General features: G+C 44.5%; 1 protein-coding gene across 1 annotated transcript in view; it reads right to left on the bottom strand.

The window, feature by feature from the left end:
- Window positions 1–25,908, bottom strand: part of csmd1b (CUB and Sushi multiple domains 1b) — a 1,295,488-nt gene that overhangs the window by 311,132 nt on the left and 958,448 nt on the right. The window contains exons 37-38 of the mRNA XM_085996460.1: window positions 24,514–24,702; window positions 1,216–1,393 (exon numbers count right to left, since the gene is read on the bottom strand). Coding sequence (XP_085852586.1) covers window positions 1,216–1,393; window positions 24,514–24,702 — 367 coding nt within the window. The remainder of the gene's footprint in view (window positions 1–1,215; window positions 1,394–24,513; window positions 24,703–25,908) is intronic.

Raw genomic sequence — 25,908 nt, 5'->3', positions numbered from 1 at the left:
AAGGCTGGCCTTGCCAGCGACGCCCACATCCCATGAACGAATAAGAAAAAAGGGGTGTGGGATTCTCTTACCAGAGCGAATGATGCCACTGAAACAAAAAGGTATCTATAACAGACCCAAATTTGTAACAAGGACCACAGTCTGTAATTTAGTTTAAACATATGAGTATTTTGTAAACCCACACTTCACTTCAGGGAAGCTATTTTTCTCAAGTGCAATATATTACTTGCCACTACTAACTGAATTAAATTTCAGATCACCTTTAATTAACGGCGTAGTACAGGAAGGAGGTCAGTAAATCAATTTTCTGATCTACATCTACATCCCAACTGTTGCTAAAAAAAAAATCTTTATATATATATATATATACATATGTAAATGATTTGGTAAGTAAATCAACATGATAATAATCAGCTGTAACTTGAAAAGAGTTCAAATCTATTTTTCTGATTTCACATAAAACAAGTAAGAGCTTTCTGATCTGTTATCAATTGGACATTAATCAGAAATAAATAGACAAACTACCTGATTGTAAATAGACAGTTAAATCACTGAATTAGTGGCTCCCTATCTATACCACCATTTACCCCCAGTGCCCGTGGTCGAAAGTATACTTGTGTAAGTTACAGAGGAAAACCCAGAAGTTGTTAGTCTCCAACCAGAAGATAATGAAGAGGAACCAGACGGCAGAAAAAAAAGCAACTGCCACCTCGTGGTCCCAGAGTTTACATACATTTGCACACAACCTTGGGCAGCAACATCCTTTGCAGAAACAAGCTTGCGCACAATCATGCAGCACTCCCACAGGATCCTGAACTGTACTGCATGCGTACACCCAGTCTCCCAGAGTAGCAGAAGAAAATGAGTGGCATTTAAGTATCAGGAATGCCATTCTGAATTTAGGATAGGAGGACAGATTGGAAATCATCCTGTAAATTTGGAATGACCTGTAAAGATTATTATGGTTGTGAGGTACAGTACGCAATGTGATGTCCCCCCAGGCAGCTTGACAGCAGGACCTTCTCACTCCAGTTTTGCAATGCCGTATCACCTTAATAACAGTTCTAATTATAAAGTACAGTAACAAAAAGACATAATATGACCTTTAATTCAACATTTTAACCTTCTAATGTTAACATTATCCAATGATTTTGTTTAGATTTTCTTTCCACAAGTAATTTTGTTTTTAATCAAACAAACAGAGAAAGGTCATACCATACAGCAATGTAGTCATTGACTGGTTCCGTCTGCAGCAGAGTGAAGTTGATGTAAACCCCGTGTCCTGAAGGTACCGTAATTAACCAGCTACAGTCCTTCGAATTTGGGTATTCATTGGGAAACCCGGGAGAGTAGATGGTACCATTCCGAGATGTTATGTTGAGGCTACAGGGAGCTTTAAAAACAAACACAAAATGTAACACAATTAACCTAACATGTTTATCAGTACATTTCAATCTTTGACTTCTGTTGGAATTTAAAAAACGACTGTAAGGCTTGCTTTAGGTCACTGCTAATATACCATCTGAAACAGGACTTCCAAATCCTTAAAGGTACACTCGATACTTACCTGTTATGCACAAAATTGTTTACAAGCACATCAGCCATTACTGAGTTCTTAATCCACATCCACTGCACACAGTAACATTTTACTAGAGGAAAGTTGACATTGATCAGATTTACTCTAGTTACTAGTTCTACTAATTTCTTGGACTATAGGTTAAATCATTACATTTTGTGATGCAATGGCACAGGCAGGATTGTTGATTAGGCCTTCAATAGTTTCCAATGATTTGGTAACACTGAATTAAAGAAGTACTATAAACAAGATGAAGAGATTAGTCACCACAAAATGAAATTTTTTTATAAATGGGGGTCCATAGTGGTAATGGAATGAATTCATCAAACCAGCTTTCTAATTGGCAGTGTGTATCTAATTTAACACAATCATTGTACTCATTGCTACACGGTCATATTCATTGAAAGTTTTGGAACAACCTGGGACTAAGTGATGTTAAAGACTTCAATAAAGAACTATTAGGTGAAATACGTTTTGGGAGGTAGTGCAAAACGTGCGACAGCGCAATGGCGGCCCATTTTGTGCATTGCCCAATTTTCCTTTCCATTCACTTTGGAGACTTGAGCACAAAAAGCTAGGCTGACACTCCAGTGCCGTGCTGAGGGAGTGCTGCACTGTCGGAGGTGCCGTTTTTCAGATGAGACTTTAAACCGAGGCCCCGTCTGCTCTCTCAGGTGGACGTAAAAGATCCCATGGCACTTGACGTAAGAAAGCTACTAGGCCCTTGGCCTGAGTATTAAACAAGGCTTTAATCAACTGTTTTTCAACATGGAGATCTAGTTGTGTCCTTCACTAGTTCCTGTTAAAGAATGTCCTGAGCAAGCTGGGCCCATGCCCAAGTATTTATACTCTCCCTGGACAGTGCCACCAGCAGGCCGCCCAGTATTACTTCATAAGTAATTTCCACATGAATGACAAGATTCATGTCAGCACTATTTCGAAGAAGAGCAGGGGAGTTATCCCTGGTGCCCTGGCCAATATTTATCCCTCAACCAACATCACTAAAAACAGATTATCTGCTCATTAGCACATTGTGCGCAAATTGGCTGCTGCGTTTCCTACATTACAATCGTGGCTACACTTCAAATAGCACTTCAATAGCTGTAAAGCGCTTTGGGACGTCTGGTGGTCGTGAAAGGCGCTATATAAATGCAAGTCTTTCTTTTTCTTTCTTTCAATAGAGAAGAAAATTAGGAGGAGTGTAAAACAGGCTGCCAGGGAGCTAGTGCCCATTTTATGCTGCCACTCAAAACTAAATTCACCCCCTATGAGTTGTAGAAATGATGTAAAGTCTGAAAATACATAACACTGCATTATTGCACCATTTATGACCCTCGAGGAAGCAACAAATGAAGCAACACACATAACAGGATAAAGGAGTTCAGTGAAAAACTCAAATTAGCTGACAGCACCACTTCCAGTCGACAAGTTATACGACAGTCTATGTGGAGGCTGACATAAGAAAACTCACTAAGCACTTGGTTTGAGTGTAAAACAAGGCTTTAATCAACTTGTTTCACAACCATGAGATTCTAGTTACATCACTAGTTCCTGGTTAGAAAAACATCCTGAACAAGCTGGGCCCACGCCCGAGTATTTATACTCCTTGGACGGCGCCACCAGCTGGCCGCCCAGTGTTATTTCATAAGTCATTTCTTCATGAATGGTAAGGTTCATGACAGAGGCGATTCCTTAAATTCTTAGTGAGAAAGCAATAAGTCCCTAGGATTCAGGTCTAGTCAATCAAACTATATGGCATTCTCATTTACCTGTGCTGAAGATTCCTAATTGACCATTTCCCTCCTTTCATACTATGCATAACGGGATACTGAGACTGATCTGGAAGCCCACATGGAATTATATTGTACATTGCACATCTAAGTGATAACATAGGCACTTCTAATTTTTGGGAAATTGAAGTGTATTATTTTACACATGTAGCTGATACTCTCTCAAATGAAATCTACTAAACTTAAATTACTTACCCAAATGAGTAAAATCTGTTCTGATGTTCTTATGCAAAATCAGTTACATTCTTATCAGTATCTATAAGGTGAGAGAGCTTGATGGATAATACAGTGTCTAAATAGAAAATTATACATTGAATGTGACAAGAATGAATCTTGTAATACAGTAATTATGCCATATTCTTTTGGTTTGTTCTGTGTAAGATCAGTCAATAGCCAGTATCAGAAAACAGAAACTGAGTAAAATGAGGACATTACTTACCGTAACACAGATTTATGTGCCTTCCCAACAGTTACTAAAGACCAGTGAATGCTTTCTCAAATTGTTCACAACCTACATTTGGGCCAACCTGTGTTTTTCAAATTAATATATATCGTGTTATATTCAGGAGGGAGTCGGGGCTGGGGGGTAGGGGGCAGGGCTGGGGACCCCAGCCTATTGTTTCTCATGATTGGATGCCACCAGCACCGCCTAGCAGGAAAGCGACCTGGCTTGAAAGCAAAAAACTTGAGACTTTTACTAAAACAGCAAAAAGTATTCTTCGCACATTATTACTTTCTTCAACAAGAAAAAATGGGCATATATTTGAATATAAAGCACTGCCCTAGAATTTCTTTAATGAAAAATGCTGGAGTATCACTTGCAATTCTGGATGCCTCATCATATAAATTATATTAGAGCCATGAAAAAGGTGCAGTGAAGATTGGCTAGAATGATATCAAGAATGAAGCGTTACAGTTATGAAAAAAGGATTAAAAAATTGGGGCGTTCACACAGGAACACTGAAGCTAACCGCAGGAACCTATGAAAGGTTTTCAAAATTCTGAAATGTTTTAAGATGATAAGCAGTGAAAGGTTGTTTCTTTTCGTTGCCAATTCATGAATAGATTGATGAAGGAGAACTATAGCAGGAATGTTACAGCAATGTAATGGTTCTGATGCTGAACTAGCAAGGTCATAAGTTCAGTGCCTACCATGGCAAATTATGAAATTAAATTCATTAACTATGATGATTTGTGGGCACTGGAAAAACATAACCATGAAAATAAATTGGATAAAAATGCTTTAAGGGGGAAAACTTGCAGGGCTATGGGGAAAGAGCAGGAGAGTGGGGCTAATTGGATAGCTCTTTCAAAGAGCCGGCACAGGCATGATGGGCCGAATGGCCTTCTTCTATTCTGTGTGATTCTATGAAAACAGCTGGATTGTGATAAAACCTAACTGGATAAGTGGCTTGTCCGACATCAGTCTTGAATGAGCTAAAAACGTCTCCAGCTAAACATTGAGAAGACCAAAGCCATCGGGCTGGATTTTGTCAATGGGAAGCTTTTGGAGGCGGGACTGCTGCTTTTCAATCCCGCCTCCATCAGCTTCTGGCCAACCAGCAGGATTTTCTCCTGATTGACCTTGTTAAGCCCGCCTGCGGGCTCAGCAGGCCAATTAGGGAGAAAGTCACTGACAGAGCACGTCAACATCTGACGTGCCATCTGTCAAGATTTCTTGAAAGAAGAAATGTCAGCGTTTGACAGCTCTGTGAAGCTGTCAAACACTGACATTCTGTGTAATTTGATGAGTCTTTGTGTTCAGGACTCATCAAACGTTTCAACTTTGCAGAAATCACCTGGCTGTTGGTTCGGAGGATCCAACAGCTAGTCTGTGAAATCTACAATGAAGATGTTGGGACTCCGGAAGGCTCTAGGCAGAAACAAAGGTAAGTGAACATTTTATAACACTTAACACTCACCTTACATACTTACCACTCCACACTTGCACCCATCACTCACCTCTACATCTCACTTTCAGACCCCTCCGACCCCCGCAGACCTCCTTTTCGTCTCCTACACCCTGGCGGGGTTCTCCGAGGTTGGGAAGCCTGCACTTCGGAGCTAAAAATAGGGATAATCCTAATTTCTGGCTATTAACTACCTGTTAACAGGCAGTTAATAGCCTTTAATCCCTTTCCCGCCTCGAGGAAATGGGACCCGGAGCAGGACGGCTTCCCGCCTCCTGGCAAGAGGGCACTGAGGCGGGTTGGGGATGGGTTTACCTGCCGCCCCCAAATCCTGAAACTTTACCGGCAGTTCCGCCTCCATAACCGCCTCCTCGGGGCTGACAAAATTCAGCCCATCATCTTCAACCCCCCTCAGGATTAATTTTTTTAACATTTATTTGTTTAAAGAATGTGGGTGTCGCTGGCAAGCACGGCATTTATTGCCCTGGAGAAGGTGGTGTTGAGTCGCCTTTACAACTGAGTGACCATGGTAAAGGATAGCAAACTGAGAAAAACCTTGACAATGTACAGACTTAGTGAACATAGCCTGGCGATCGAAAAAGGTAGACACAGGCAGACCCGGCTACCAAGAGAGGACAGGATATGCTCTCACTGCAGTCAGGGAGTGGTGGAGACAGAGATGCACTCCTCACAGCTTGTAGAAAATATCAGGGCATAAGGGAGAATTTCTACCCAAAATTCACAAAAATATGCCCGGAATTCAGAAATTTGAATGACGACCAAAAACTCCCATACCTACTAGGGGAAGAGAGAAATTGTGTAACCTTAGCGGCACACTATGTTACAGCTTGCCATAAACAGAGGGACAACCACTAAATATAAGAAAAGAGTATATACAAATTATATGAATGTATATTTATATACTCAGGGATATATCTGTTTATACACTGTATGGATAGATCTGTATTTATGTGTTCAACCATGAATGTTTTTCGATGCTTTGGCAACATAAGATGTACCTTGTCATGCCAATAAAGCGATTTGAATTGAATTGAATTGAATTGACTTGCTAGGCCATTTCAGAGGACAGTTAAGAGTCAACCACATTGCTGTGGGTCTGGAGTCACATATAGGCCAGACCGGGTAAGGGCGGTAGATTTCCTCCCCTAAAGGACATTAGTGAACCAGATGGGTTTTTACAACAATCCGGTAGTTTCATGGTCACCCTACTAGCTTTTTAATTCCAGATTTTTTTTAAAATATTTTTTTTTAATTAACTGAATTTAAATCCCCTAGCTGTCATGGTGGGTTTCTGAAGTCACGTCTCTGGATTATTACTCCGGGCCTCTAGATTACTAGTCCAGTAACATAACCACTATGCTACCATACCCGCTAAAGCAGACAGTTTAAGTCTTCAGAGTCCTATTCGGACCCCATATTCTCTCAGTTACAAAAATCATCTACTTCTGCCTCGGTAACATCGCTTGCCTACACCCCTATCTCAGCCCGTCTATCATTAAAACCCTCATTCACGCCCTTGTCACCTCCCATCATCCATAAACCTTAATTCATCCAAAACTCTGATGACCATATCCTATCCCGCACCAAGTCCTACTCGCCCATCACTCCTCATTTACCTACATTGGCTCCCAGTATCCCAATGCCTCCAATTAAAAATTATTGTGTTTAAATCCTTCCAAGGTCTCACCCCTCCCTATCTTTGTAACCTTATCCAGCATTACAACCACACCCATACCAAACTCTCCATTCCTCTGACTCTTGACAATTGTACATTTTGCCTCCCTCCACCAACCCCACCATAGACAGCTGTGACTTTAGCCAGCTAGGCTCCATGCTCTGGAATACCCTCTCTAATCTTTCTTCACCTTTAAGACCCTCTTTAAAACTCACCTCTTTGATCAAGCTTTTGGTTGCCCCTCCTAATATTTCTTTTTTTTGGCTTGGCATCCATTTATTTCCTAATCCCTCTATGAAGCACCTCGAGACAATTTATTACATTAAAGTCACTATATAAATGCAATTTGTTGACGTTATTAATGTCCTTCAGGGAAGGGAATCTCTCATGCCTCTCTGGTCTATATTACATGGTTGACTCTTGGGGATGAAATTGGTCTTTGGTGATTGGGCAAAATGGTCGCTCGTGAAGTGGCAGCTCGTTTTACACTGCGCCATGTTCCATTGAATGCAATGGAAAAGGAAATCGGACGGGGTGTAAAACAGGCTGCTGATTCATTCTCACCTATTTTGCACTACCACCAAAGACTATATTTCATCCCTATAATGTCCTCTGAAATGACCTACTAGCCATTCGGTTGTATGAAGAATTGCTCGGAACACCCACCCCCCACCTTTTCAGGGAAATAGGAGATATGAAATAAATATGGCCTTGTCAGTGCTACTAAAACATTGAACGCTTTACCACAAGTGATTATTCAGACAGAGACTATGGCCCGTAATGTGCGGTCAGCGGCGAAGCAAAGGCGTTCGCCGCTGGCCCCGCAGTAAGCTTCCCACAAAGATCTCGCTATCTCCATGGCGATTAGTTTGGCCTTTTCCGACGTGCAGCTGAAAACAACGCAGTTCAGTGGAATTCCATAGTGTGAGCTGCAGTGACATCAACAAGCTGTCTAAGCAGCCAATCATATTGCAGACTTCTCACAGACAGGGAACCAGGAAATAGGCAGCACTAATAATCAATCACTTTTTAAAAAATTTACCGAGAATGAAATAAAGATTTTTCACATACACTGGGTTAATGTAGAAGCTGAAATACCATGAACAAACTTTAAAAAGTATATATTTTTAAATTTAATTTTAAAATCTAATAATTTGTAACTTAATGGAGCAATTTGACATTCCACCAATATAAAATTAGTTTTTCAGGGCCAGAACGGTTGTTTATCATTAGTTATTACTCAGATCGCCGTTAAAAACCCAGTTACACCTCATTGAATGGGTCTAACTTTTTATGAGGTTTCTAACAGCGATATTTGTTCAGAAAAGGGGAAGTTTTTGTCAGATCAGTGATTTCACTGATTGCCGGCTCTGGTGGCGAGGGTGGTGGTGCGGGGTTGCGGGGGGTGGGGGAGGGGGGCGGTACGGGGGTCACAGCACAGCCAGTGTCGGAGCAATGAATGACAGGCCGCAACTCCAGGATTTCCCTGTTAGGCTGCGCATGCGCTAAATCCTGAAGTTGCGGGCAGTTTTAAAGGCGAAGGCTGCCAGTTTGCCGTCACCAGGACCGCAAGTTCCGAGCCAATAATTTTATTTAAATGGGGATTGAATAACCCTTTGAAAAGGAAGACTTAACCTGTCCCATTACCATCTCCTTTTGCCTTGAGTATCTCTTAATGTCTCTTAACCTCTCCCGCTTTCTATCCTATCACAGACCTTCCCTTTTGTTCTTTCATCCCCTCCCCCCTTTCCCAGCTCCTACACTTGCTTAAAAATCTGTTCCATTTCCTGCTTTTTTCCAGTTCTGACGAAAGGTCATCGACCTGAAATGTTAACTCTGTTTCTCTCTTCATGGATGCTGCCTGACCTGCTGAGTATCTCAAGCATTTTCTGTTTTTATTTCAGACTATAAAAGGATATGGGCAAAATGCAGACAAATGGGATTAGAATTGAAGATAGTGTCAGGACAGAGATGGATGGTCTCCTTCTGTGCTGTAACTTCTATGTATAAAATTAAACTAATTTTTCAATTTAAGTGTAAATAAGACCCCAGACTCAAAAATGTAATAAATGATTTTCAGCTTTTAAGCAGCAGAGATTGAAGCTGTAAACTACAGCTTTGGATCCTGGCTATACCAGGAATTCATCAAAGAAATGCAATTAATATTGTTAGTGATATAGGAGAAATTGTTCAAAGGTTGATTGGTTGAATTAATGCACCACTGCATAATTACAATAGGATAAATTCTACAAATCAATATTCCCGACACCGAGCTGTACAGGATTGAAGTGAAAATTGTGTGGTCTGGAAATCCAGCACGCTACCGTTTTCCATATAACACTACAGAATAACTCCTTGGTGTTGACATGTAGTTGGAAAACAACAGCTCAGAGTATCGAAGGTAGAAATGTAGTTGTCTTGTGCCTCAAAATGCAACTCCAAAATATTAGAAAATGCACTAAATAAAGTGCCAAAAATCAATCATTTCTGGGGGGTGGGGGGTTGGGGTTGGGAGGCGGGGGGGGAGGGCGGGGGGAGAAGAGAATGCCCCCAATCCTCTGAAAGAGAATTCTTACAACTGATTCCTGAGTTGAAGGGGTTGTCTTATGAGGAAAGGTTGGGCCTATACTCATTGGAGTTTAGAAGAATGAGAGGTGATCTTATTGAAACATATAGGCCTAGAAATTCAGTGGGCTGCGCCATCCGTTAGCGCCTTAAGAGGGCACTTAGTGGGTTGGACGCCACTGGCCACGCCTCCCGCTAAATTTAGCGGTACGCTAATGGCGGCGCTAGCCGTTAGCACTGCGCCGCTACCGATGATGTCATTGGTGTGCGCGGCACCCCGCTACCACCCCGATCATGAAATTTAGTTGCGCCCCCTGCTTTAACGCCAGTCGCTATTTGCGACCGGTTCAGGGGGGCCTACCTACGGCGGTAGAGGCGCTGAGGTGTGGGGCGGCCATTTTTTTTGCTGGCCGCCTGCCAGCACCTCTCCGCGCTGCCGTCCCCGGCCTCCTGAGCACCCCCCGTGGAGTGCCGGCTGTGTTCCAAGTGCCCGGCACTTCTCCTCGGTGCCGAGCTCTTTTGCCGGCACTCGCGATCTTTGATCGCGCTGCAGCAGGCCCCTCCCCTTTAAGAAGGGGAAGAAGGCCTGCAGTACTGCAGCGCACCCTGCCGCAGCGTGTGGCGCTGCGGCACGTTGTGCAGCGATATTGAGTTGCAGCGCCCCAAGAGGGATGCGGGGCGCCTTTCTCTGGGGTGCGCAAAGTCAATTTCCGGCGGGCGGCCGTGACTACTTCCAGGGCGCTACTTTTAGCGCCCTGGCGAGGCTGGCGCCCCAAACGGGGTGCCACTGAATTTCTAGGCCATAAGATTCTGAGGGGGCTTGACAGGGTAGATGCTGAGAGGATGTTTCCACTAGTGGGGGAATCTAGAACTAGGGGGCATAGTTTCAGAATTAAGGGGTCGGCCATTTAAAACAGAGATGAGGAGGAATTTCTTCTCTCAGAGGGTCGTGATTCTTTGGAATTCTCTACCCCAGAGAGCGGTGGAGGCTGAGTCATTGAATATATTTAAGGTGGAGGTTGACAGATTTTTGAAAAACAGGGGAATTAAGGGTTATGGGGAGCGGGCAGGAAAGTGGAGTTGAGGCCAAGATCAGATCAGCCATGATCTTATTGAATGGCAGTGCAGGCTCGAGGGGCCGAATGGCCTACCCCTGCTCCTATTTCTTATGTTCTTATGTAACTTCATCATTGACTTACCCATTCAGAAAAGTCTAAATCAACCAGTGTTGACCAGTTTAAAGTTGAATAAAACAGCCATTGATTTGCGAACTAGATTAATCACTATTGATTTCAACATTTTGTTCCCTGTTTTATTTTGCATTTTTCCTCCCAAAAATATGTGCATGCCCTACTTATAAACAAAAATGGATGTATAAACTACCCCGGGACTCTAACTATGTAACCTTTGTAGCTGCATTCAGGCAGTATCACTCACTAGATGGACTATTAATGAAGGTTCGGGTCTGAAATGGTATTCTGTACATATCAGTGGTCCTTAAGAATCGTTTTACTGTGAGTTGCATTTTTAGGTTTTATGCTAGATAATTGCCTTCAGTTAAAGTGTTATTGGTCACTCCCCTAAGCGGACCTTATACCCCTAAAATCCAGTGCCTTTACCTGCCGAATATCTAGGTAAATATTGCATAACCCAGGAGTCAAACAAAGAACTCTTGTTACTGTGCTCTAGAATACTGTAATACAGCACATGTTATCACGTATCTTCCTGTCTTTGATAGGTGAGGGAATATACACGCCTTCAGACTATAACTCAGGCTATAAATCACTAGACAAATTTATTGAACATTAAACAGGTAAATCTTAGGGGGGGAAATGGAGTCGCGCCCCCTTTGGGGCGCTAACTTCGCCGGCGCACTATTTAAGCGCCCCGGAAAAACTAGCGCCCCAATGGCCGAAATTGAGTGGTAGTGCCCCAAGAGGGTAGCGAGACGCTACTAGATGCGCCCCCACCTCCCTATTGGGGCGCTGCAAGGGAATATCGCGGCACATTGTGCCGCGGTATTGCATGCGTTCTCCCCTTGTTGAAGGGGAGGGGCCTTGCGCAGCGCGACCCGGGGCCCAGCTGGGCCACCGGGGATCGGAGTGCCGGCAAAAGAGCCCAGCTCTCAAGAGAAGTGCTGGGCTCATGGAGCGCAGCCGGCACTCCGCGGGGTGGCAGGTCAGGAGACCGGGGACGGCAGCGGAGGCAGGTGCTGGCAGGCTGCCAGCAACAAAAATGGCCGCCTGGCATCTCGCATTTAAATAACGCCGCCATGGCCGCAGGTATGCCCCCCTGACCCCGTCGGACATAGCGTCCGGCATTAAGTCAGGGGGCGCGACTGAAGATCGCAAGCGGGTTGCTGCGCACGGCGATAACGATGGCACCACCGCTAACTTCCCGCTGAATTTTGCGGGAGGCGTCGGCAGCGCCACGCCCGGGCGCTAGTTGCTTAACGTCCCATTAGCGCCCTCTTAGGCACAAAGCAACCAAATTTTTCCCCCATAGTATCATAGAAATTTACGGCACAGAAGGAGGCCATTCGGTCTGTGCTGGCCAAAAATGAGCTATCCAGCCTAATCCCACTTTCCAGCTCTTGGTCCATGGCCTTGTAGGCTACGGCACTTCAAGTGCATATCCAAGTACTTTTTGAATATGATGAGGGTTTCTTGTCTCTGCCACCCTTTCAGGCAGTGAGTTCCAGATCCCCACGGTTGATTCCGGAGATGAAGGGGTTGTCTTATGAAGAAAGGTTGAGTAAGTTGGAGTTTAGAAGAATGAGAGGGGATCTTATTGAAACATATAGGGGGCTAAATTTGGTTGATTTGCACCTCCGGTTAGTGCCCTAAGAGGGTGCTAATGGGACACAAATCAACTAGCGCCTGGGCATGGCGCCGCTAACGCCTCCCGCGAAATTCAGCGGGAGGTTAGCAGCGGCACTAAACATTCATGGCGTGCGGCGCTGGCGATGATATCATCGCCGTGCGCAGCACCCCGCTCGCGCCCTGGCTGTAACATTGGGTGGCACCCCCCCCCCCCGACTTACCGCTGGATGCTATGTCCTCCCTCTTGGGGCACTACCTGGAAAAATCGGCCCGATGAGCGCCCCGGCAAAGGTAGCGCCCCAAAGGGGGTGTACACAGTGAAAACAGTATGAGCCAAAACTCCTCAGCCCCAAAAGTGCTCCTGTGGCACAAGTCGGGAGGAGGAAGCGTGACAGAGGTGGGACTTCTGGTGGAACTTGAGCATACCATGATGTCTCTGTTCAAAATCATATCTTTGTCTCAATTTGCACTGGGGCCTGGATGGGCATGCTGTAAAACTCCCATCCACTACAAACATGCTCCTTGACCTCAGAGGAGGCGGGCCCAAGAGGAGGGAATTCCTCGTTTCTTTTATGGCAGGCGTCCGAAGTGAACCCATTGGGCTAAAAATTGAAATGGGAAGCTAACTTCACTGGGGCGCTACCGGGTAGCATCATCGCTAACCTCCCGCTGAATTTTGCAGGAGGCGTGGGCGGCGCCGTGCCCAGGCGCTAGTTGCTTTGCGCCCCGTTAGAGCCCTCTAAATGGGAGACACAAAGCAACCCAATTTTTCCCCTATAGTGTTGTTCGTGTCTGCCACTTGCATTTAAAATATATTACCCCACGCTAACCCCAGACATGCAGGTATTGTCAAGAGTGAAGATCACCAGAGCCACACATTCGCTGTTTTTATCAGACCCTATATTTACAGTAGTTACAAAGTTTATAAATTTCTTAAAAACAACAAAGATGCTTCTTCCTTGAAACACAGTTCATTTACTTCTTACATGGCTGTACGCTACCTTGGAGTTGCTGACCCACCCTTATCCCTCTACTTCTGACTGCAGGTTTTGCCTAATCTCATGCAAGATATACAGGTTGAGCGTACTGAATCCGGCAACCTCGGGACCGAGGCCGAGCTGGTTTTCGTGTTTTTCCGGACTTCGGAATGTGTTTCTGATGTCCGAGTTCTGGAAATATCGCAACCTGGGCTCGGGCGTTTCCGGACTTCGGACATCAGAAACACGTTCCGAAGTCCGGAAATGCCTGGGCCGCTCCGCGTAGCGCTGACCCGTTTCTCCACCCCTCCCCTTCTGTTAAAGGGGAGGGACACTGCGAGCTCTGCAGAGCATCCGATGGCCCACACTAGGCCACCCGGGCGGCGTGGTGCCGTGGCCGCAGCCTGGCGGATACACTTAGTGGAGCTGTGCAGATTAAGGAGGATAAAACACAACACTAAAGTTTTATTGCATCACTCGCATTTTTCATAGGATTTTTCAAAAGAAGACGACAAAAGGCTTTTTGAAGTACAGGTTGAGCGTCCAAAATCCGGAGTCCCTGATTCCGGAACGTTTACGGATTCCAGGCGACCCTGTCACCAATCGTCCCAGAGTCCAGATTCCGGAACATTCCGGATTCAGGAACTCTGGATTTTGGACGCTCAACCTGTAGTTCCAAATATCTTTGATAATATCCCAAAACAAAAGGAGTTAAAAACTGTCGCTTCTCTCTTAACTACAATAGATAGTCAACCATGCACAGGATCCTTGTAATTGAATGGAATAACTTGACTCCTTCATCTACTCCTAACACTGAATAATCTGTGAGACAGATACCCATTCAGGGATCATGACAGTATACAACCCACGCTTATCAGCACCGTCAAGATCGGAATCCATAATACATAAATATTCTCTGCTGCTTGCAGAATCAGCCAATAGTATTCAATTTTAATCCTATGTTTGCTCTGACCAGGAACAAATAAACTAATAAATAATCCAGGCTTGGGAACTAGACCACGTATAGCCGGCTGGCCACACCTGAGGAATTGCAGGGAAGCAGTAGTGACTCAAACCTTTCACCGCAGTTTGATTTTAAATCACAACATTATCCTGGAACAGGTTCTCATCCGATTATGGATGCCTGACCTGGCATGAAAATGGTTCTACACCTCACCATTTTTAATAGCAAACAATGTGGATAATATGATTCATTTTTGTCACATTCCTCCCCCCTTATTGAAAAGGTCCCCAACATGCGAGTCTGATGCCGAGCTTGTTTGGACTGGGTGCACTTTGATTGGTATGCCACAATAGCCTCGTCTGTCTCACCAGTCTGGGGCTTCTATAGGCTGCGTGAAAACATGCCAGACAAGCCACTCATGTTTAGCATCTCTCGTACCTTGCTTTTGTCCTAGTCTCAGGCATTTTGCAATGTAACTCACACTGCCAGCTTTGTCCCCTGACAGTGGCTGGACACTACTTACAGGCTTTATCACCGGCTGACTCTATTGGGTTTTCTGTCACCTAGATGCAGTAGCCACACCCAACGAGAAGTTCACTCTGGCCTCAGCCAAGGTGTGGCTCACATGACCACCCCCTCTACCACCTCCGCTTCGCTTCGCTTCCTTCCTGCGAGCAGGCAAAACTTCCAAGGCTACCTTCTCCCATGCAAGGTGAGGTGTAGAACCATTTTCATGCCATGTCAGGCATCGAGAACCTGTTCCCAGATAATGTTTTGATTTAAAAATCAGACTGCGATGAAAGGTTTACATAGAAACATAGACATAGAAACATAGAAGATAGGAGCAGGAGTAGGCCATTCGGCCCCTTGAGCCTGCTCCACCATTCAATGTGATCATGGCTGATCATCCAAATTCAGTACCCTGTCCCTGCTTTCTCCCCATATCCCTTGATCCCTTTAGCCTTAAGAAATATATCTAACTCCTTCTTGAATATATTTAATGAATTGGCCTCAACTGTCTTCTGTGGTAGAGAATTCCACAGGTTCACCACTCTCTGGGTGAAGAAATTCCTCCTCATCTCAGTCCTAAATGGCTTACCCCTTATCCTTAGACTGTGACCCCTGGTTCTGGACTCCCCTGCCATCAGGAACATCCTTCCTGCATCTAGTCTGTCTAGTCCTGTTAGAATTTTATAAGTTTCAATGAGATCCCCTCTCATTCTTCTAAACTCCAGCGAGTATAAGCCCACTACTGAGTCACTACTGCTTCCCTGCAATTCCTCAGGTGTGGCCAGCCGGCCGTACGTGGTCCAGTTCCCTTGGCTGCTATTAACCAGGCTCCCCTGGGCAATCAGATCCTCAGACATTTGGCATGTGACTTACTGCTGCTCCGCATAACCCGGCTGTGCGTGGAGCCAAAGTAGCAGGTTCCCCACCTGAGCAACACTGGTCCTCTGACTTTGTTCGGGGCGTGTGAAGCCTATATCCCAGCATTACACCATTCGTAACCACTGCAGCTGGACTAACAAAGCTTGTGCTCCCTTTTAATACCCTGACCTCCTCTTTGCTTAGCAGGCTGACCAAAATACCTTTAGTAGCCACATTGTTTGCTATTAAAAAATGGCATATTTACTGAAACCCCTGCTTTATTCACTCTTATCTGAGTAGAATGTGGGAGCCTAACCTTGGCCATAGGTGCACCACACACCTGCCCAATATCTAGGTAAATGATTGGATTAAGAGGGAGAAAAGGAGGCAGAAAGGAAAAGTAAGAAAAAAACTGTAAAAATTATAAATTTAAAATCTCCAACAATTCACTACCTGAAGGAACGAGACTCACACTTTTAATTGTTCACTTTCTGGGCCCGAGAGGTTGATTGGCAGTCATTAACAATTACCACGTCGTTAAAAGGGTACTTCTGCCGTTAATTACTAGGCTTAACTTTCTGTGGTGAGTTTAATGGCCCAATAATATGTAAATGCAGCAACTTCATGGAGGTTAAAGGGTGAGATGCTGTTTTTGCAAAGCTAACGGCGGAGAATCGCAAATCGTCCAGTACCGTGTGGCGATTCGCAGTTCACAGGGTATCTCTTCCTCGCTACAAGTTGCTGGCCTATTTGCACGCTAATAACAGCGTGCATCGTTTGCATGCCGTTACTTTTTCAGCACATTTTGACCCATCATATTCACAATGGCCCAGAACTTGGTGTCGGGGGCTTGCCGCGCGTGCAAGCCCCCGATCTGCACTCACCCTGCGCACTGACATCTGAAGCCCGGGCCTGCTTGCATTTCCTGTCACAGGCCCGGTTCAGATGTCAGCGGGCAGTGCTTACCTGATCCGGCGGCGTAGTTAGTGCGATGTACAACCAATCAGGGGAGGGGAAGGTTCATTCATGAGTTTGAGAGTAAGAACTGTCAAACTCATGAAAACTACGGGGGCCCAAAACACTATTTAAACTTTAAATAAAAATTTAAAAAACATCCCAATCATTAAATTAAGTATAAATAAGTTTAAAAAAATAATTTAAACAATTTTTTTTTTGAAAAAAATAAATTTTTAATAAAAAGGGTCTAAAACTAAACTTACCTTATTGTAGATTTTTTAAAATAATAAACCTGTGGAAATTTTTTTTTTAAACTGCAATAAAACACCACTTACCTGTAAAAATAAATACTTACGTGTGCTTTTTACAAGCGTAAAGACCGGAGGCCTTTACACATGCGCAAATCCCCCAAAACAAAGGAAATCCAAGACGCACGCACTGCCCCCTACAGCGCACGCGCTAGCCTCTTCACCTCTTGGGTTAGAGGAGAGGAAATGCCGGTTTTCAGCGCATGCGCTGTGCATGCTGAAAACCAACATTTCCTCCGGCCAGACGCGTGAGTACCCCTTCCGTACTCACGCGTTTGGGGAGGAATTACTGCCCCAATAATTATATACTTTACTAATCCCCTCAAAAGACCATAGACCAACATTTCTCCTGTGCTACCGTAACCCTCAAAATAAACTGACCTTTGAACTGTGTTATTTGTTTTATTTCTTTTGTGTCTGTGCAGTATCGTGGAGTTACTGACTCGCTCCTTATCTCTACTGACTTCAGACTAACTGCAGTTTTCTGTGTGATGCTGCCCAAGATATAGTTCCAAACAATTAGAAAATATCTCAGAAGAAAAAGAAATTAAAAACTGTATTTCTCTTAACTACATTAGCTGGTGAGCCATTCACAGGATTCTCGTAATTGAATCATTCTGAATGATAATTTGAGATGGATTCCCATTCAAGAACATCGCCGGCAAAAAACCAGCACCTAACAATGTATTCAGCATATCAAACTGAAATTAATATTTATCTTTAAATAACTCTACAGTTTGCAGAAAGAGCAAGATGTAACTAATTCTAACCATATGGGTGCTGTGATCAAAAAGAAAAACAATTCATAATAGACAAAAATGTTTCATTTATGTCAGACTATATATTAAATAATTTGTTTATTTAGTATTGCTCTCTAAGCTATCAGGAATTTTCTGTTGTATACTTTTAACTGAAATGGAAAATGGCTTGAAGCAGCGGGGAGGGAAATTTTGTTTTGTACTCCTGCCAACATTTTCACCAAGGATTTTCACCCCTGAAGCACTGAATATTTCTATCGCTTCTAACTTCTGTAATTTGATAGATTCTTGAGAAAACTAGGTTTGTACAGCCAATGGCTAAGAAATTTGAGCTATCAACACAGTCAAATATGTCGTTTTAGACAAATAGTATTCATGCAACAAGGACTGGACAATCAGAACCAATGTTACCAGAGCTGAATACAACAGGCCCTGATTTGGGATTTTGAATCGAAAGAGGCAGAGACCCAGTTGAAATAGGTTCCATCCCAAATTCCTCCTCCACTGCCTAGGTGCGTGATTTGCACACAGTTTCTAACCCTTCCACTTTAGTTGTCCTGCACACAATGAGCTTTGATTGAGACACATCAGCTGATACAGGAAACTCTTTGGTATCCGGCACCGACAGGACTGGCGTGTTGCCGGTTGATCAAAAATTCCGGTTGACGGTGAGGGTTATCTACCGAGGCTATTTTTAACAAAGAAAAATTAAAAAATCAAGAAATGTGCAGTATACAGTAATTGGGTACTCACCTACAGAATGTGGTGTTAAATGGATGGTGGAAGATGCTTGATTAAGTGCATTACTGCCAGTTGAGGGTAATGCAATGCAATGACTACCAGCAGCGTGGGAGACACACAGTACCCCTGTAAAATCGTGGATCAGAAGAGACTACCGGCAGCGTGGGAGAGTCAGACTCCTTTTACAGGGGAATAACAACAGAAAAAGCTGGAAAAACTCAGCAGGCCAGGCAACATCCGTGGAGCGAGAAACAGAGTTGTCTTGTAAACGGTGGCTTGATGTTCGGTAGTGGGGTCATGGTGCAGGTGGAGGTGGGAGGAGGCGTCAGAGAGTTGGTGGTCAGCTTCCGCTAGGTAGAGGTCAGTTCGCCAAACAACAACAGCACCACCCTTGTCAGCAGGTTTAATGACAATGTCGGGGTTGGATCTGAGAGAATGGAGTGCTGCAAGTTCAGAGGGGGGTAGGTTGGAGTGAGTGAGGGGAGCAGAGAAATGGAGACGGCTGATGTCACGGCAGCAGTTAGCGATGAAAAGATCTAGAGAGGGTAAGAGGCCAGGGGGAGGGGTCCAGGTAGAACGGGAATTCTGAAAGCGGAAGAAAGGGTCAGCCGTGCGGGGGAAGACTCCTGGCCAAAGAAGTGGGCACGGAGATGAAGGCGGCGGAAAAGGAGCTCAGCATCGTGCCGAGCTCGAAATTCATTGAGGTGGGGGCGTAAGGGGATGAAGCTCAGGCCTTTGCTTCCTGTTACAGGGGTATTGAGGTGTTCCGACTTCCGACAGCGCCAAGAAGCCGAGTAGTGGCAGTTTGGAGATCTACCCCCACTGACTAACTCGGCCACCGCGGGAGACTCGGACTTGGCAACATTGCCGGTTATTGAGGTGTTGTTTTTGGAGTGAGAATTTTGCCGGTTAATAGAGAATTCCGGATATTTAGGTGCCGTTTAAACGAGAGTTTCCTGTAATGCCAATCTAGAAAGCAAATGTATTGAGTATAAAAATGGTGTTTCGGTTGGCCTACGTTCTACCATCACACTACGTCACTGTTGAGCTTTTCATATTATTACAGTTTTACGAGTATCAAGATTTCCAGATTTCCACTACTAAGTGCTTCCTGGCTTCACTCCCAAGTGGCCTAGCTCCAATTTTAAGATTGTGCCACTTGTTCTGGATCCCCCCCACTGGAGCAAATAATTTCTCCTTACCTACCCTATCAAATCCCTTTATCATTTTAAACACCTCAGTTAGATGACCCTCAAACTTGTAAACTCAAGAGAATACAAGCCGAGTTTATACAACCTGTCCTCATAAGTTATCTCTTTAAGCCCTGGTCTAATTTTGGTGAATCTATGCAGTAACCTCACTAAAGTCAAGTTATCCTTCTTGAGCTGCAGGGAGTAATTTTAACCCCCAAAAAATGGGTGGTTGGGGTCGGGTGGGTGGTTAAAAAGTTAAAAAACTGAATTCCTGACCCCAACCCGCCTCCAAACCGCCCATTCCGGTTTTAACGGAGGCGGGACGGGGGGCCGGGAAGCCAACTCACTCCCAGGAGGCGGATCGCCCAGTTAAATATTATAATGAGGCTGGCATGCCTCATGGTGATCCACCATTTCAAATTTAACCTAACCTCGGGAACCCACTAGCTAAAGCCTTTCCACTTACCTGCTTGATCCAGCATTCCTGCCTTACCCACCCCCGTGATCGGACACCTCTCCAAACCCTTCTGATCTCCTCCCGACCTCCTCCACCTCCCCCGCCCCAACCCACGAGGCCTCCGATGGCCCCCCTCTGGCCTCCCCTTGTCGGTCCACGATCGCCTCCCCCCTCCAGCCCCGATCCTCATCCGGCCCCTGACCACCCCCGCCGATCCTCCTCTTGTCCCCGACCACCCCCACCAACCCCCACCCCCGATCCTCCTCCGACTCCAGTCCTCCAGCCCCGATCTTCCTCTTGTCCCCGACCACCCCCACCAACCCCCAGCCCCCACCCCCCGATCCTCCTCCGGCTCCAGTCCTCCAGCCCGATCCTCCTCTTGTCCCTGACCACTCCCACCAACCCCCACCCCCCCCACCCCCCGATTATCCTCCAGCTCCGGTCCTCCAGCCCCGATCATCCTCTGGCCCCCAACCACCCCCCAACGATCCTCCTCCAGCCCCGATTGTCCTCCGTCCCCTGACTAACCCCCCAACCACCCCCCCCCCCTCCCGATCCTCCTCAGGCCTCAATACTTCTCTGGCCCCCGACTACCCCCCACCGACCCCCGCACCTCCCACTCCCTACGGCATATTTTCTGCAAGGATACTTTAGGTAAATGTAAAATACCTGCTGGAATACCGTGTTCAATGTGAAAGTGGTGCAGGTCTGGGTTTTTGGCTCCTGACCAGACTTTCCAGTCCCCCAGTGCCTCTTTTGCAAATGCATCAAACCTGATTGTGTTCATCAAGCCTGTCTTGAAGTTTCAAGATTTTTTATATAACGGTATATTTTACTAAATTTGTCGAACCACTGATTTTACAAAACCTCACCCCTGCCACTGAGCCGTACCTGCTGGGAACACATGTTTGGAAATCATGGGAAGTCCATCCACAATTTCCTGAGATGTGCTCCCACTGAGTTAGGCTCTGCATCAGAAGGATACACTTATAAAACTGGTTCTCATGTATCGACTGCAGACAGTTGTCATTGTGATTCCACGGTATTGTCTTACCTGTGATTAATATCCCAGCCACGAGAAATGTATGTTAGTAATGGCACCTGGCACCAGTGGTGGGTCTGAGTACATATTTAAAATGACCATGTCAGACATGAGGGTATTAAGGGTTATGGAACTAAGGCACTCAATGGAGATAAGATACAGATCAGCCATGATCTAATTGAATGGCGGAACAGGCTCGAGGGCCTAAATGGTCTGCTCCTGTTCCTATGTTCCTATACACAGCCTAAAACTGTTAAATATTTAAACTCCGAAGCAACTTTGGGAGTTCTTTATTGCAAATGTAATGGAGTCCCAAGAGCTACACTGTCAAAATGAACCAGCTAAGCACAGTCTGGTGTATAATGAGCTGATGGGAATATATCAGCCCTGTTAAGAAACTTTAATCAGATCAATCAAAGATAAGATCCTATTTTTTCTAAGTTACAAACCTCAGCAGATATTAAATACTTCTTTAAATCAATATTGCTGAAATCTTTAAACCAAGCTGCCCGTAGGCATGACAACATTAACATCACCCTTATTATCACCAGTGAAATGCTTCATCCCAAAATTGTGTTATAGTATTCTAGGTATTAGTCCCAGGATTGATTTCGGGGAAGACTGGAATCGAAGATATTGAAAAAGAGCATTCATAGAAGATTCAACTCGCTTGGAAGAAATACAAATCTAGCAAAGTATTCCATTGTGCACACAATAGAATTCTGCTTGACGTCATGTGCAGCATCTTACATAATCTTCCTTCCCACTCAACAGCTAGTTTATGTGGCCCCTGGCTGTACAGTGAATAAACATACTGCATGATGTTTTATTCCTGGTTTGTGTTAGAGTTAGTTAGTTCCAGACTGGGCAGCTGTGCTAAGGCATACTTTTGGTTCAAATTTCCTTGGGCAATGGAGCAGGATATCAGCCAAGACACGATGACCCTCGGAGGTTTGTGTTTGGGGGGACACCATAAGGTTGAAACCACAGTGTGCAATATTAGTAATGATCTGATCAATATGTATGGAATTCCTCTAGCCACTATTTAAATGGTTTAAATTCTATTAAAATAACAAACAAAGCAGTTTCAAAACATAAAAATATGCATGCAGAGTGAGATTTGAAGCCCAAGTTGAGGGCAGGGTTGAGCTTAGCAGTGACAACTTCCATGGTTGAACTGCCCATCTTGAAGAAGTTCTGCTCTTCTCTCTGACAGGATTCTTGTTAGTTTCTTTAACTCTGTTCATCATCACTGGTATCAGTTTCAGTTCTCGTGTTTGATCATGTGTCTGGTAAAACTCGCTTTCCCAGCCAATAGATCTGGACACATCTTTTGTTTCTTTCTTGTCTTATTATCACCTCATTTTGCCTTGTATCTTCATACTTTTGGTCAGTTAATCACTCCTGCCCTCCACCCTATCACAGACTTCCACTTTTGTTCTTTCCCTGTCCTCTTTTCCCTGCCTCTGTGCTTGCTTAACAACTGTTCAACCCTAACATCTTCCAGTTCTGATGAAAGGTAATTGACCTGAAACGTTAACTCTGTTTCTCTCTCCATAGATGCTGCCTGACCTGCAGAGTGTTTCCAGCATTTTCTGTTTTTATTACAAATTATTTAATGATCATTTGGTATTAATTAGTAAGAAAATCGGGCTTTACTACGGATTTGTAAGTGGATAAGTCGGTTTCTCTTAAATGGTGGTATTCCCATCCTTCTTCTTGAGGTCTGCATCAAGGACGTCTGCTGATTGGTACCTTTCTCCCCTCCTGTTACTTTACCATGCATTTCCAGACTTCCCTTTAGTTTTCCACTTGGAAAAGTAGTCCTGTTACCACTGGAGTTTTCTTCTGATAGAAGGAACTAGGAGAAAAGCTAATTAACTTTAGTGAGAGGTGATGTGGAACTCTCTTAGTCATTGGCTTTTCCCTTGGTGACTGATTCATGTAGTGTCTTCACTTGGGGTTTGGTTTTGTATGGTTGAAACTTTAATGTTTGTGACCCTGAAAATTCACAGGCCTTCTGGTGCCGCCTGCTGTAACTCCGGTAGAAATGCAGTGGAAGGCCTGGGCAATAGGCTGGGCAGGGATGTGCTGGGTCTCAGCTTTTACTGCTAGTTTCTGTGTTTGGGGGGAGGGGGGGCGTGAGGAGTGTCTGGGGCTGAATCTCTGTCCACCCCAAACATGGTGCCCTGTATCTGCAGGGATGGAGCCATGGGCAGGGACTCCCTAAGGCTGGGATTTCCTGCATCCCCAACCTCAGTGGAACTTGATACAAGTTTGGAGGTTGGCATGCCCAGTGAGAGGAAGAGTTCTAACCTCCTAAAGGTTGCAAATGGACACCACTGTAGGGGTGGGTCCAGGCCACAGAAGTAGCCTTGACCCTAGAAGATGTGAGTAAAGATTTTCTTTTCGAACTGCAGCCCCCTTACCAAGGGGGCCACTTGGGGGCCAGTTTATATTTTTCTAAGGCAAAATAACTCCATGGGTAGAGATGACAGATTTCCCGGCCAACATTCCATTAGCCTTTTTGATTGCTGTTTGTACTTGTCTACTGGCTTTTAATGATTTGTGTACTTGGGCTCACTAATCCCTTTGCTCCTCTACAGTACCTAGTTTTGCATCATATGAGAGAATACTATTAGTAAAAAGGTGTTACACACAACAAATGTTTCACGTGCAGGGACGGATTAACGCACGGGTCTATGGGGCCCGTGCTCAAGGGCTCCAGTCAAATATCGGTCCTCCGGTAAAACTCACCATGATGCAGAAGAACAGCTGGAAAAGTTTCATTTAAATGTGGTATATGGTGATATGATCTGCTTTATTATTAATGCACTGTGTAAACATTCTACAGGCCTATTTCTTAATACATTTTTTACATACTAGTGTTTTCATGGATCGGGATTAAAGTGGAGGTGGGCGGGGGAGGGTGCGTTGTTTGGGGGTGTGGAGGGGACCGAAATATTCTTGGCGCCCAAGGCCCCAAGAATTCATAATCCTGCTCAGTTCAAGTGCTTATAAATCGAATTTAGAGAGCAATTTACACTATAGAAATATATTTAACAAAGAAACGCGTAGAACAGCCTGCTGGGGCAAACGTTAATGCAAGGGCAAGCTGTGATTACTCATGGAATCGGAGAAGGCTTGTGGTGGACAAAATGCACTTCCTCTGAGCAAGGAAAGGATATTTGGAAGCCAAATCAAACATAGTCCTTTTGCGCACCTTTAAACTGCTAGTTTAATGGTGACATTGGGAGCGCTCTGGAAACAGGCCGACTGCTTGCCTTCTTTGCTGGGAACCGTGCTCGTGGGGAGAGGAGGGGGCCTAAGAATGTAGAACAAAATAGCGCATGAAACGTAAAGGGGAAGAAAACAAATCGAGAAAGTACCTTCACATCTTGGGAATGGATAGTTCCAGTTCCTGTTGATCCCATGATGGCACGTGAGAACACGCTGTCCAATCAGGACGTACCCAGGGTAGCATTCAAATGATATAGACTGTCCCACGCTATAATCGGAATTGATGATGAAGCCATTTTGAAACGGTTGTGGATCGGGGCAGCTTTGAAGTTCATAAGCTAAAAGAAAGCATAATCAGAACGTTACTACCATATGTCACAGAGATAATCATCTTGTAAGGCTGTAAGAAGACCCTTGGACATCTTAGATAAAGTTACATCCATCTGAAGTCTTTATATTCCTATAACCTCAAGTTCTTCCTCCTATACCCGAGAAAAAAATAGTCACATAAAGACATGTTAAAAATGGTTACAAAGACAACAAGGTTTAGAATTTTGCCATGTGATCCCTTATATGACTGAGTCTTAGCCCTGCTATTGTAGAGAGGTGCTGAGCATAGGCTACCACACTATCACTAAGGGAAAAGGGAAAATAAACTGGAGGCAGTCATTACTGAGCTCCTCACACAGCTCCTAATGACCCACTTAGATTAGCACTGGCAGAGGCATGAGAGCAGGTCACGTGTCGCGATCAATTCATGCATAGCTGTCGGAGAGCCAAGGGGCAAAAGAGAGGCAGGAAATAACTTTAAATAGAGGTGTTTATGCCGATTTCCCTTCCTCAACAAGAAATATGTAGTTAAAGCATATGTAGAAAAGACAAAGCACACTGGTCCCATTCTCCCACCGCATACTACTGCCTGACAGAAATCCTATTCGTTTCCCAACCTTAGATGGAACCCCCGAGTCTCCAACTTGCATCTGATGAACCTTAAAGTCTTTAGTAATTAAAAAGAAATACCAGATCATTAAACTGAAACACAATTTCGAAAAGGAATAGCTTGAGCAAGAGAAAACTAAGAGAGAAAATAGAAATTTAGTGTGTTACATTTCCCTTAGCACTTACCAAAGCAGTGTGTGGGTGTAATTGATTTTCATGTGGGCGCACCAGAGCCAGGACTTTCTATTATGAATTCATCTCATGCATCTAAATCAAAAACCTCAGAAACTTTTGCAGGATTTTATTTTTCAATGATATTTGTCTTTCATACTGCTTTCCTGGTCACCAACTCGCTGCTGTAAAACCGTTGAATTCTGGGTGCGGACCATTTCAAAATAACTTACGTTTTTGGAAGTATATTTTTCTCATAGAAAGCTAAATGAACAGAGTATTGACTAAGGCTCTCACATTTAATCACAGAAATAATGGAACCTCAGTGTGAAACATAGCGTAGAGCCCACAGATGGCCATAAAGCTTTTTCCTGCTTGAGTAAGATGCTTGTGGATTACAGTTAATTAAATTGAGACTTTTTTATTTTCATGTC

This window comes from Somniosus microcephalus, chromosome 9 (genome assembly GCF_052327205.1).
Source record: "Somniosus microcephalus isolate GS21.2 chromosome 9, FLI_Smic_1.0, whole genome shotgun sequence".
In the NCBI taxonomy this organism is placed as follows: Eukaryota; Metazoa; Chordata; class Chondrichthyes; order Squaliformes; family Somniosidae; genus Somniosus; species Somniosus microcephalus.
This window is presented reverse-complemented; position numbering and strand designations above follow the sequence as displayed.